The sequence below is a fragment of the Choloepus didactylus genome, chromosome 21 (assembly GCF_015220235.1).
Source record: "Choloepus didactylus isolate mChoDid1 chromosome 21, mChoDid1.pri, whole genome shotgun sequence".
NCBI lineage: Eukaryota > Metazoa > Chordata > Mammalia > Pilosa > Megalonychidae > Choloepus > Choloepus didactylus.
This window is the reverse complement of record NC_051327.1, coordinates 19,904,679-19,918,046: the sequence shown is the minus strand read 5'-3', so window position 1 is coordinate 19,918,046 and position 13,368 is coordinate 19,904,679. Positions and strand designations below refer to the sequence as shown.

The 13,368-nt window shown below is 47.0% G+C and overlaps 1 protein-coding gene across 3 annotated transcripts; it reads left to right on the top strand.

Annotated features, from left to right (window-relative positions):
* Window positions 1-593: 593 nt before the first annotated feature.
* On the top strand, window positions 594-12,095 carry LOC119517821 (zinc finger and SCAN domain-containing protein 25). 3 transcript variants are annotated; one of them, XM_037814860.1, is made up of 7 exons: window positions 594-1,087; window positions 1,609-1,704; window positions 2,608-3,036; window positions 3,948-4,149; window positions 4,783-4,874; window positions 6,229-6,355; window positions 9,779-12,095. In XM_037814860.1, the coding sequence occupies exons 3-7, from the start codon at window positions 2,650-2,652 to the stop codon at window positions 10,624-10,626; spliced, it is 1,656 nt and encodes a 551-aa protein (XP_037670788.1). In that variant the 5' UTR covers window positions 594-1,087; window positions 1,609-1,704; window positions 2,608-2,649; the 3' UTR covers window positions 10,627-12,095. The 3 variants fall into 3 exon arrangements, with proteins under 3 accessions (XP_037670788.1, XP_037670789.1, XP_037670787.1); XM_037814861.1 differs by lacking the exon at window positions 1,609-1,704 and having other exon boundaries at window positions 594-961; XM_037814859.1 differs by lacking the exon at window positions 1,609-1,704.
* Window positions 12,096-13,368: the final 1,273 nt, after the last annotated feature.

Below are 13,368 nucleotides of genomic sequence, written 5' to 3'. Positions count from 1 at the left end.
CTCTAACCGTGTGGAAACGCCCTGGATTCCTCCTCCCGCGCCGGGCTCCGGGCGCTGCTCTGCTGGGGACGCTCAGCTCACTTTTTGGTCCACCCTTCAAAACTGAGCCCAAGCGCCAGCTCCTCCAGGAAGCCCTCCCTGACCCTATCCCCACAACACACATAGACACGCTCCACCGGGTCGAGGCCCTGCATACGAGACCCCACATTACTCGGTGCTTCCCTCCCTCACCCTGCACCCGAGGCGCGAAACAAACACTTGACTGCCTGGCGTCTGAAGCACCTACAGGGAGAGCCCGTACCCGAGTCCTTGCAACGGAGGGAATGCAGGTGCCGCGGCGCGGAGGCGGGAAGGAGCCCGGCGGCCCAGAGTCTCGGGGACCGCTGTGCGCCGCGGCGGGGAGAGACCCCGGCCACGCACCGACCGCACGCGGGGCGAGCGACCACCGAGACGCGCCGACCTCCGGGATTCCTAGAGAGGAAACGGAAGGGGCTCTCTCCTGACAAACCTGCCTGACAGCGTCCGGCTCACTTCCGGTCCACCGAGGGCGCGGGTGAACCGGGCCGTGCGGTGGGGTCCGGGGCGAGAGCCGGGTGAGGGCTGCGGCCGGCGCAGCGGGGACGGGCGGGGGCACCCCTTGGAGCAGAGCCGGGAGCCCCTCTCCCGGCGCGGAGGCCCTCGGGGGCGGGAACCGGAGGGGCCGCGCCGCAGCAGGCCCAGGCAGGAGCGACGCTGATCCCGCCCGGCCGGGGTCGGCTTCACGCGGGCGGTCACCAAGCCGAGGGAATCCCGAAGCCGAGCGGAACTCCTTGAAAAGTGAAAGAAGTCATTTTAGAACGAGGCGCAGGACACTCATTTAAAGAATAACTGCGGAGCACCTTTTCTTTGCCAAGGGCCAGAGAGACAAAGATGAATGAGGACCTTTCCTGCTTCTGGGCATCTGGTCGATGGAGACACGTTGGTAAACGTTTGCACTAGAGTGTGATAAATGCGGTAGCAGAGTTATGTTTAGCTGCAAAAGCATGAAGGAGAAATCTCAATCGCTGCAGCAGACGGAATGAATAGACTGCAAAATATAAATAGATAGGTAAACACACACACACACACCCCCAATAGACTATTAAGCGGACGCTTTGGACGTGCCCCCTGCTAGTTCTCTGTTACTTCCTGCTAGTTCTCATTCTGTTTCCATTAGGGTTCTCTTTCCCTTTTCTTGCAGGCTCTTTCCTTTCAGCTTCCAGTCTGTCTCACCAGCCTAGGTACTCCTTCCCCTACCACGGAGGTAAATTGTACTCATCCTGCAGTCTAGTACAACCCTCTTCTCTTTCTCGTGAATACTTGGACCTACGCTAATCTTTTTTCTTCCTGTGTTTCTTATCTATACCATGTAATTTGGGAGGCAGACCTGAGCCATCCATCCAACCTCTTCCATCCTCAATTTTTTTTTATCTGAAAAATAGCAGGAGTAGTACTCATGATACAGAGTTGTTTTAAGTATTAATGAAAGTATGTGTTCACAGGCTTTCTAAATGATAAAGCTTGTACAAGTTCACAATGTTTCTGTCAATTGTAATAATGGTATGTATGTCGCTCCATTGTTTTCTTTAGGCCAAGCACACCATCACATCCAGGTCACCAGCACGTTTGTCAATTCTACTTCCAAAATATGTCTTGACTTTGCTTTTTGCCACCATCCTAATCTAAGTAAGCCCCTTTCATCTTCTGCTTGGACCACTGTTGAGTGCTGCTTCCCTCCTTGCTCCCTCTAATCTATTCTCTGTTCATGTGCAGCTTCTTACTAATATAAGAGATAAGAAAGTTCATAATCCCTCACTGTAGCCCAGGTCCCGGATAAACTGGTTTCTGCTTCTCCTCCATCTTTTCATGCAGCTTTGCCCCTGAACCACGATGCTGAAGCACCTAGACTTCAGCCTGTTTTCAGACATGTCAAGTAATTTCTAGCCTTGAGGCTTTTGCCTGGGATGCTCTTTGAGTGCCTGGCTCATTGTCATCCTTTGGGTCTTAGGCTCAGTGCCATCCCCTCAGAAAAGCCTTCTCATGTCCATCATCCTCCAATAACAGAGCAGCCCATTTTTTTTTTCTTTCTAGAATTTATCCCCATCTATAATTTTTATTTACTTGCTGACATTTGTTGTTTCTGTCTACTGCACTTGTTTATAAGCTCCAAGAGGACAAGCACTGTGTCTGTCTGGTTCTCTACTATATTTGTAGCTTCTGAGTGCCTGGCATATATATGCATTGGATATATATTTCCTTTAGTGTGGGAAGAATCGGTCCTAGTGACTAACTAAATTATAACCCATCTTATGCCATTTTCTGATGTGTTGTCTCCCCAATGAGATCCTAAGCCAAATCCTACACATTTTTAATTTACCTTCTGCATGTAATAGGTACTTAGAAAATACTAACTGAATTGACATGACTCGGTATATACGTTCAGTCTTTTGGAAATGACTCGTAGAGGGTAACTCCCGTGTTCTCCAGCTGATTAGTCATAAATGTAGGGACAGAACTGGGACGGATTGACCTTTCAGGTGTTTTGTGTTCTCAAAAGGGTCATTTATGCTGTTATCATTGTCTGTCCAGTCTTTTTAACAGATCTTCAGTCTTCTCAGAGGGAGCGTGAAGATGCTTAAAGAGCATCCAGGGATGGCTGAAGACCCCCAACAGCAAATGAGTGTTCCTGTAGTGAAACTGGAGAAAGAATTGCTGTGGGGAAGGGGAAGGGACGACTCTAGTCCTGAGACTTTTCGTCTGAGGTTCCGGCAGTTCCGCTACCAGGAAGCGGCTGGGCCCCAGGAAGCTCTCCGAGAGCTCCAAGAGCTCTGCCGCCAGTGGCTGCGGCCCGAGCTGCACACCAAGGAGCAGATCCTGGAGCTGCTGGTGCTGGAGCAGTTCCTGACCATCCTGCCCCGGGAGTTCTATGCCTGGATTCGGGAGCACTGCCCGGAGAGCAGCAGGGCCATGGTGACCATGATGGAGGATTTGACCGAGAGAGCACTGGAGGCCAAGGCGGTGGGTGAGGAGGGGTCTCCAGGTTTGGTTTTGTCCGTGTGGGAAGGGGGTTTTAAGGAATTGAAAGGTTTGAGGAAGCACTGGGAGTGGATGTAGTGTAGAGTCTGTCTCCTCTGTTCCCAGACTCCCTGAGGTGTTATTTGGAGGGTTGTAGAGTTTCCAGCAAGAAAAGCCATTCATTCCCAGGGAAGGTGCGGGGGTGTGGAAGGGCGTTTAGCTCATTTTTGGTCATCAGGGCAGAGGCTCGGCCCTGCTTTCCTTGGGGGCCTCAGGCCCAAGGAAGGTAGCTGTGATTGTTTTCAAGGTCCCTTGTAGATTCATTGATGCTCACTGTCCCCACTGCATCCCTTGCTGACTTCCTATGTAATCCTAAGGGATTTATTGTTATTATTATTTTTTATTATTCCTAATTCAGGAGTTAAAAAATGGACCAGAAAGGTTCTTGTTTATGTGAGTGTGTCTCTGTGAGAAAGTCCTCTGAATTTTCCTTGCTCTTTTCAGAGCAACTTTTTTTCACAGCAGAGAGTCTGGCCTTTGTGTCTTTTACTTTTAGCCTCTCCAACTGGGAAAATGTTTTCCCCCAGCTTTGTGTGCATTGTGCTAAAGTTCCCCTTAACCAAACAATATTTGAGCCCTATGATGTTATTTGTGGTGGAATTTGATCAGTGTCAAGACAGGCAGATGGGGTCCTTATAAAATGCCATGGAGAGAGAAGAGCTGCTCAGAGCCTGATTAAGAGATTAGCTTCTTTTTCTTGGATGCCTCCTCACTGATGTTAGGGAAGAGCTGAGCCTGCTTTTCATTCCTCTCCCTGTAGCTGGAGTGGTTCTCTTCTTGATTCTCTCATTAGGTGTTAACTCAACTCCCTCTATAACAGACCTCATTCTAATAGTGTTGGGAACTGTTCTTAGGTTCCTTGCCATGTGCCAGGACAGCAGGAGGAGAGAGCACATTGCAGAGGCCCTTGGGAACCAGATGTCCACCTGGAGCCAGTGGAGGTCAAGCCTGAGTGGGGGATGCCCCAGGGGGAAGGAGTTCAAAGCCTAGACCCAGGCACCGAGGAGCAGCTCAGCCAGAACCTTGGAGATGGGCCACAGGCCTTCCAGGACCAGGGTAAGATGCAAGCAGTCAGGAAGTGAGAGCACAGAAAACTCTGCTTTGCTCTCTCCCCACCCCTTTTCCTTTGGAAACCCACCAATTAATAAGCTAAGTTACCTGAAAGGTATAATTACGAGTTCCTGGCTACTCCCTCCACTTTAGTAGGAAACAGATGAAGTAAAATTGTTTTCTATCCCTTGACTCCCTGGTTTTTACAGGGATATCTGGGATCATGTTCTCTTATCATTTCCCCTCCTCTCCTTTCCCTCACATCACTTCTAGAAATCACCAGGAAATATGCAGCTGACATATGAAGGGATAATTTTAAAGGTAGGCAGACAAACCGTAGCCTTAAGAGTAAGATGTGATTTTGTTTTTTACTGAATCTCAAAAGCATTCTCCCCAGAGTGTGACTTGGGAGCATGAATAGTCCTAAAGGGATATGGCACACTGGGTTGGGGCCATCTTCCCAGCTGAGTGTGGGTTAGGGGACACCCAAACCCACGGGTATGGAAAAGGATGCATCAGAGTGATTGCTGGCTGGTGTCTCCTCATGGTCCCTGGTTCTGTGTGTCAGGCAGTGGACACCTTTGAGTGAGCAAACTGCAGAGCACAGCTAATTGTTCTCATGCTTTTTCCCCTGCTCAGCGCTGCCTCTCCTTCAGGCTGGTCCTGGCCTCCCCACTGTAAATACCAGAGACCAAGAGCTGGCAGCTGGGTTCCTTACCGCTGGATCCCAGGTGAGCCGTGAGTCTGCCTTTCCGGAGATCGTGATGTTGCTTTGAGTGAGCTTCCCCCTCCCCAGGATTTCTCTGCACAACAAAGCGCCAGGCACATGGTTGGGTCCTTCTCCCTTTCTAGCTCTGATGCACATGGCTGCTTTGTTTTCTCTACTTTGCTGTCCTCAGTTGTTAATTTTCATTGACCTTATGCCTGGACCCTGTGCCATAGGTTGACTCACTGATGTTACTCTTATAACTGAGAGGAGAAAGACTATTGATAATCTCACAGGTGGGATCTCCACTTTGGTGGTGGGCCAGGAGATAAATAACCCTTTCTGGGTGTCCTTTCTGGATGCTTCTGCCACGGCTCCTCCTCTGGATCCCCCCACCCAGCTGGTGTCAGCAGGAATGTGGCTGACTCAGGCGCGCTGGGCAGAGCGGCCTGTCCTCTGGCCATCCCGGGAGTTTGGGCCTTGTTAGCATTTGTCTCCTTGCCACAAGTGGGAGTAACCAAAACATGGGTGGGCACTCTTGCCGCAGGTTAAATCTCTCCCATGGGGTGCCGACTGTGTTACCAGGGAGGGGTGAGGTTATCTCCAGGATAACCCGAGAGCTGGTGCTCACTGATTTCCAGCGGGGTGCCTTTTGGAAGGGGATGAGTCTCAAACTGAAGAGTTCCTTGAAGGAGAAAAGATGCAGTTTGGCAGAAGAAAGAAGGTAGTCGAATCTAACATAGCTAAAGCAGTATTTGAGCAAGGTTTGGTGCCAGTGTCATTTCCCATTCTTCTCTTCCAGGTATGTGGTTTGGAGGAGATGAAGAATGACAAAGATATCAAGCATTTTTAAATTTGGTCAGACCCTCCCCTTCTCCTGTAATAGTTCTTATTCATGGTCTTATGAACAAGAATGCACTTGGTTTTTGGTTTTTTGTTTTTTGTTTTTTTGGAAGGATATTTGTTGTTTTACTTAGATCTGTAAATTATTTAACAGTTCCAGAAGAGGAAGAATGCACTTATTTTTAAGACTAGCATTGCCCACATGTTTACTTAGCTTGAGGGAAAATCCATTCTAGATGATGGGATAAATGGCACCCCCAGGCTCCATCGAGCTTGAGGATTGAGTGGGGGTGATTGCAATGTGGAAATTGGGTCTGGTGGTAGTTAGCCGCTGCAGTGGAGAATCAGAAATACGAGGCTCAATCAAGTCTCTCCTCCTGTTAAACTCCCTAGAGGCAGTTCTGCTCCCAAGGCCATCCAGGGACCCAGGTTGCTTCTGCCTTCACGTTCTGCTTTTCCCTAGAATGTTGAACCCTGTGTTCTGCATCTGGACTGGGGATTATTTCTTTATCCATAGCAAGCTCCTTTGGTTTCAGGGGCTTGGGCCATTTAAAGATATGGCCCTGGCTTTCCCCGAGGAGGAGTGGAGGCATGTGACCCCAGCCCAGATCGACTGCTTCGGTGAATATGTGGAGCCAGAGGCCTGTGGGGCCTCATCTCCAGGTAAGACTCTGTTTTCACCCCACGGAAAAGAAACAAGGAGTTCAAAAAGCCACAGATCAGGTTCTTGTCATAGCCCAGAGACTTCAGAACCTGTTACTGCTGACAAAGGAAGGGGATTTCATGGACAGAGGAGTAAATGGGCCCGAAAGAAAGAACATGGACCAAGAAGTATAAGGAGCTGGCCAGATGCATTCCTGAATTAAGAGAAGAACCAGACAGTGAGCAGGAAAACATGAGGCATTATTTGGGTCAAAATGAGACAGGTCGGTCCTTAGGATTCTTTGTCACCCACTCTGTGTCCATGATTGACGCTTACTGAGGGCTTGAGAGCAAGAGAAAAACAGCAGAGGATGTATCACCTCTCCGTGTTCATTCAACAGGTATTTGCTGAGCGCCTGCTGCATGCAGGCCCCTTGGTAGTGGTAGTAGCTTTCTGTTGGGGCACTTCACACTGGACCCAGGTTCCCCAACCTGCCACCCCCACCCTGGGGCCCATTCCATTATTCCATGATGAATTATTATCACATGCACTTGGCTCTTCACCTTCACTTATGCATTCCAAAATATTTATTTGACACTTACTGTGTACCCAGAATTCTACTAGTCACTATGAAGATTTGGTCAGAGACTTGTCAAAGGAAAGGAAGGAGAAGTGTCAAAGAGGAGTGTAAGATTCTGGCGAGGGTACTCAAAATGCTGGTGCTGCTGACAGAAAGGAAGGGAAAATTTTTCGTAAGGGAGAGAGGGAGAATAAAGGGTTCTGTTTGTTGAGTCTGATATCCAAGCAGAGGATCATCGGAAGTAGCTAGAAATCAGGTCCCTGGTCTGAGGGTTGAAATAATATCACCTGCCATTGCACTCCTGCTCTTGCATACAACAGCCTTGACGAATGTATAATTCACTTTGAAGATGAAGAAACTAGAATGCAGAAAGGTTAATTTGATTTTCCATGGTCACACAACTGTTCTTTAGTCATTCCCACATTCAAAACCAGAGCTCTGACTCCTTCCTCCATTCTCTTTCTACTAATGCGTCTTTCTTCTGGGATCTTTATTTGTGCCTACGTATTCTTTTATTTAAAATTTCCCCCCAACCTTATATTCTGAACATTGATTGAAAACATTTTCAAACATACAGAAAAGTTAAAAGACTAATACAGTGAACACACTTATTCCTTTATCTAGATTCAACAATCGTTAACATTTTGCCATATTTACTTCATTTATTAATAGTATGTGTGTTTCTGAGTGATTTGAAACTTGGAGACATCATCATCCTTCATCTTTTACCCTTAACTACTTCCTGCAGCTCTGAAATGACATTCTCAGTATGGCCGCAGTATCATAGTTCTGCCTAAGAAAATAAACATGAATTCCATAATGTATAACATCTAGCACATATTCACACTTCCTCTGGGTCCAGTTAAGGCTCATGCATTACATTTAGTTTTTTGTTTTTTTTACAATATTTTTTATTGTGAAATATAACATATATACATAAAAGTGATAACTTTCCAAAGTACGATTTAACAAGTAGTTATAGAGCAAATGTCAGAGAATGTTATGGGTTACATTTCCACATACATTTAGTTTTAAATTCCCTATTCATAACATCCCAATACTGGAAACTACTCAAATGAACATCAGTCAAATTAATAGCTTGTGATATATTCTTATATCAGTGTAAAATAATACATACAACATGGATAATCTTACAAGAATAATTGTTTTAGTTTCCTCATTGCTAAAGCAAATACCATGCAGTGGGTTGGCTTAAACAGTGGGAATTTATCATCTCATGGTTTTGAAGCTAGGAGAAGTCCAAATTAAGGCTTCACAAGGAGGTGCTTTTCTCCTGGAGATTGGCTTCCTGGGGCTCCTGGGCTCCTCTGTTACATGCCGAGGCACACAGTGGCCTCTCCCGGCCTCTCCCTTTTCTCCCGGGTTCCGTTGACTTTCGGCTTCTGGCTGCTCCCTCTGTGGTTTTTCCCACTCTGACCTTCCCTCTAAGGCCTTTAGTAACAGGATTAAGACCCATCAGAAGCTCCTGTTTCCAAGGGTTCACACCCACAGGAATGGATTAAGAACAAGTTTTTTCTGGAGTATGTATCTCCAAACCACCAAAGTAACATTGAACAGCAGAAGCCAGAAACAATGTATGAATCAGTTACCTAAAATTCAAGAACAGGCAAAAAGTACTTTTCAGCACTACAAGTCAGGAGTGTGTCACCCTTTGGAGCAGGTTGTAGGGACTGGGAGGGATGGGCCAGGGACCTCTGGGGACTGGTAATGATCTGTTTCTTGAACTGGATGCTGTTTACGTGGTTGTATTCACGATGAAAATTCTTTGAGCTCTGTGTTTATGTTTTGTACCCTTTACTTTCATGAAAAGTTTATTAAACCCAAAAGTAAATCATACGTGATAGCTGCATACTTCATATTTTATCAAATCGGGAAGCTTATCATGTCGGCTTTCTTTTTGTCTTCTGATGGTCTTGCCCGAAAGGGCTCTTTCCAACTTTAAGCACTGACTGTCATTTCTCTTTTTATTCCTCTTGGCCTCTTTGCTCCCCAATACCTTTCTATCCCTCTCTCCTCCCTTTCTTTCCTACGTTCTTCTATAAACAATTGTTTGGTCAATTTAGAGAGAGTATAAGAGGGATCACAGTGAAGACAGAAGGGTGAAGTTGGGGCATTTCAGTGATGTTTATGGTCATTGCAGCCCCAATAACTAAGCTATTCCAGAGGCACGTGGTACAGGGACCTTGGCGACAAACTGGGTTCATCCATTCATCCAGAGTAATGAGCATCAGCCCTGAGCCAGTGCCTGTGTGAGGCTCCCGGGAACCCCGGATTGGTTCAGCGGAGGGAGCAGTGTGAGCAGGGACAGAGGGTTGAGAAAGCGTATGGAGAATACGGGTTGCTGCAGGTAGTTCATCATTACTGGAATAGATTTATAATCAGTTGGAAAAGGCAAGATGCATATAACTTAGCACTTAGAAGGTTGCATATAAATAAGGGCAAATGAAATAATGTGCTTATTGGATATGTAAGTGTCAAAGAGACTCAGGGTAAGGGAATAATCAGAATTATCAGAGGATGTTTCTTGGAGGAAATAGTTAGATTTTTTTTAAAATCGGTTTTATTGAGATATATTCACATACCTTACAATCATCCATGGTGTACAGGAGTTAGATTTTGAAGGAAACAAAAGTCTGAATTAGTAGGAAGTGGGAAGACATTAAAACTTGGCAGCCACTTCTGTAGAAAGTCGTGGAGATGGAAAGAAATGAAAGGTAGCCAAGCTTAGGGTCAGTGAAAGTGAAGGAATTGTTAATGGGACACCCTTAGAAGCAAAGTTCTAATGTAGAAATTGGCTTTCAGAGCAATGCAGTGCCAATCTGAATCTCCTTTCTCCCTGTAGGCCTTGGGAGCAAGGAGAAGGGGGTGAAAGCCCAGCAGGAAGACCTTAAAGGGGCACTTGCTGGAATGACGTCAGAGAGGTTTGGGGAAGCCGCTCTCCAGAGCCCTGAGCTTGGAAGAACCTGTGAGCAGCAGCCCAGTAGCTCTGCGGGAAACCTGCCGGGGCTTCCTCCTCCTCAGCATGGCGTCATACCCCTGCCCGATGATCTCAAATCCCACAGCTCCTTCTGGAAGCCTTTCCAGTGCCCTGAGTGTGGGAAAGGCTTCAGTCGGAGTTCAAATCTTGTCAGACACCAGCGAACCCATGAAGAAGAGAAGTCCTTTGGCTGTGTGGAGTGTGGGAAAGGCTTCACCCTGAGAGAGTACCTCATGAAGCACCAGAGAACCCACTTGGGAAAGAGACCCTATGTATGTAGCGAGTGCTGGAAAACCTTCAGTCAGAGGCACCACCTCGAGGTCCACCAGCGGAGTCACACAGGAGAGAAACCCTACAAGTGCAGCGACTGCTGGAAAAGCTTCAGTCGGAGGCAGCATCTTCAGGTGCATCGGAGAACTCATACCGGGGAGAAACCCTACACCTGTGAGTGTGGCAAGAGCTTCAGCAGGAACGCCAACCTGGCCGTGCACCGGCGGGCGCACACAGGGGAGAAGCCATACGGGTGCCAGGTGTGCGGGAAACGCTTCAGTAAAGGGGAGCGCCTGGTCAGACACCAGAGGATCCACACCGGAGAGAAACCCTACCACTGCCCTGCTTGTGGGAGAAGCTTCAACCAGAGGTCCATCCTCAACCGGCACCAGAAAACTCAGCATCGCCAGGAGACCCCAGGCGCAGTGAGGGCACCCTGCTGAAATGCCCCCTCCCCAGCTTTTTCTTTTTGTTCACGGAAGGTACTGGAGAAGGCAGGACCATCAAGTGGAGGGAAACCTCACTGGAGGGTGTCATCTGTCTTTACTCACTGAAGGGCTTGGCAGGGGGTGGGGCTTGAAAGGGTTCAGGAAGGCACTTTGACCCATTTTCTTTCCACCCACTCTCAAACAGAGGAAGGGGCAAGTCCTGGTTTATTTAGAGTTTCCGGAGAGCACGGCTTCTCACGTCTCTTATGCAAGTGATGCTAACACTTTTTCTTACTATCTTTTGGGGCAGTTCAGGTTGAGGACTTCCTCCTCCTCCAGTGTGACATTTATCTCAATCTCCTGAGGAAACCTGGTGATAAACGCAAAATTCTATCGCAGGTTGGCAGCTTGAACCTCATTTTTTGGAGGGGCTGTATCCTGCCTGCAAGATTGCTAGCTTCAGACTCTCTCCCTTCCTCCCCCACTCTCTTTTTCATTTAACAAATATTTATTGAACACCTGCTTTGTGCCTGGCACTGGGCTACAGTGGTGAATGAGACCAAAGAGATTTGGTTCTCACGGAGCTTTTGTCGTCGCAGTGGACACAGACGGGAAACACGTAATCGCAGGATTCTAAATTTTTGTGATGGTGCTGTGTTTGCCTGTTCTGCCCTGACCCCAGACCCTCTGCTATTTGCTGGATCCTTCGCTCCCCAGCTGGGATCTTCTCTCAGGCAGCCTCATTTATTTAACTTTATTTTTAGCTCCCTCTGCCCTGACTAACACTTGACCCTCATCTGTAAAATTCCTCTGTCCCATTATTTCTCATACTATAACAGCCTGTCAACACATCAACTATTAGGAAATGAATATTTTGCTACTGGTGACTGGATAAACATGAGAGTATTTTAAAAAAAAACAATCCTTTAAAAAGATCTAATCAAGTGAGTCTGAACGATGAATGAATATTAACACCCTACATTTTATGGCACTTTACAGTATATAAAATGCTTTTCTCTGTATTTTCCTTTGATTCAGTCTACAAGTATTTATTGAGGCCCTACTCTGTGCCAGGAACCCCTCTAGGTGCTTGGTACATCAGCGAACAAAACAGGGAGAAACATCCCTGCCCTCATGGAGTGTCCACATTAGCGGATGGATTTGATCTTCAGGACCCACGGTGGAACCCATGGGCCCCATGAATCCTCTAGACCTGGGATCCGAGTCGCATCCCTGATCCTGTTAGCTTCTTGCCTGAGATGCATTCAGCACTTACCCCTTGTTCCTGGATGGTCTTTGTCCTTGGTGTGCCCACACCCTCATCATCGGGACAGTCTCAGTCCTGGACACCAACTGGAGACGTTGGGGAGGTAGCACCCTGTTTTGCATGAGTGTTTTCCTGTTTTGCAGGAAAAACAAACTATTTGTAGCTATTAAAAATATATATGCATTTCTTAAAAAATGGGAAGATGCAGTATTTGTAACTGTGTTTAAGCCTTATATTATTTTACCGCCACTTGAAGACTTTCCCTTTCTGCTTAAAGTTCCAGAACTGTGTATCTAGCATGGACTGCGCCTCAGCGTCGCTGTAATGCTGTGCCTTCGGACACTGGCTCCTGAGTACTCTTTATTTTTTCTTTCCTTGACAGTGTGCTATATGGTTGCAAGATGGGGTTTGTCTCTGGTACTGCTTAATATTATTTTCTTTTATTGAGACTTTTTTCCATTTTCCATTGTAAATAAGATAGAGTGATGACCTTACCACAGAGTTGTATTACTCAGTCCGCTTGGGCACTTAGGATTTTACCACCCATTTCTTGGCAGCCCCCGTTGCATTTAATTTTGCCTTAGCAAATGACACTCCTGGTCGATCAGCTGCCCCCACTAGGCTGCAGAACCCGGGGTCTAAGTGTATCTGAGACATCCACGGAGAGCTTTTGTCACTCCTCAGTGGTGCTGAGGTCCGTGTGCCAAATCAGCTCTTTTTTCCCACTTTCTGAAGAAACCAGTCAAGGCCTACAGCCAAGTGCCAGGCAGACCCAAATGGGTTGTGTTCCCTAAGCGTCTGGCTCCTGGGCTGTAGCTCGTCGGGGCTGCCTTGGCCCGAGTTTGGCCTTCTCTGAGGAGGTCCACGTTCCATGGCTAGGCAGGGAGGTCACCGGGCACGGCAGGTGGGGAGTTGCTCCTCAGTGGTCTATTTTCCTGGATGGAACAGTAGGTTCTCTTTGGACCCACATTTAGCCAAAAAGGACTCTGGGTTTTCACCCAGTTGGGATCTCTTCACAGAAGCCACGGTCAGGCCCCGGCCTTGCCTTCTTTCCCACTTGGACTCTTCTCTCTGCTTCGAGGCTACAGCTTTTGAACAGTTTCTCAAAAATGCCTCAGTTAAAAGGGAATTTTTCCTCTGGACCTGTGGAAGACACTTTTTGGCAGCTATTAAAACGCCAACAAATATTTTATTGTCTTCTTTATTTTTCTATTCTTTATTTTTTTATAATAGAAAAATTTCAAGCAAATATAAGTGAATCTTCCTGAATTCATCATTCAACTTTATTATAAACTCATGGCCAATCTTGTTTCATTTCTGTCTCACCCCGTCTCTCTACCTCCCCCACTAAAGTATTTTTGAAGCAAATCCTAGATGTTGTTTCTTTATAAACATTTCAGTGTGTACCTTTGCAAAGCAGGGACTCTAAAATAACCACAATACTGTTACCATACCTAAAAAAATGGACAGTTCCTTATTGTCAAAATATC

Bases quoted from the DNA above. Each gene is read 5' to 3' on its own strand.
- LOC119517821 (XM_037814861.1), top strand. From the start codon at position 2,650: ATGCTTAAAGAGCATCCAGGGATGGCTGAAGACCCCCAACAGCAAATG. The intron at 3,037-3,947 runs GTGGGTGAGGAG...AACTGTTCTTAG, and splicing joins GAGCACTGGAGGCCAAGGCG to GTTCCTTGCCATGTGCCAGG. The intron at 6,356-9,778 runs GTAAGACTCTGT...TTCTCCCTGTAG, and splicing joins CTGTGGGGCCTCATCTCCAG to GCCTTGGGAGCAAGGAGAAG.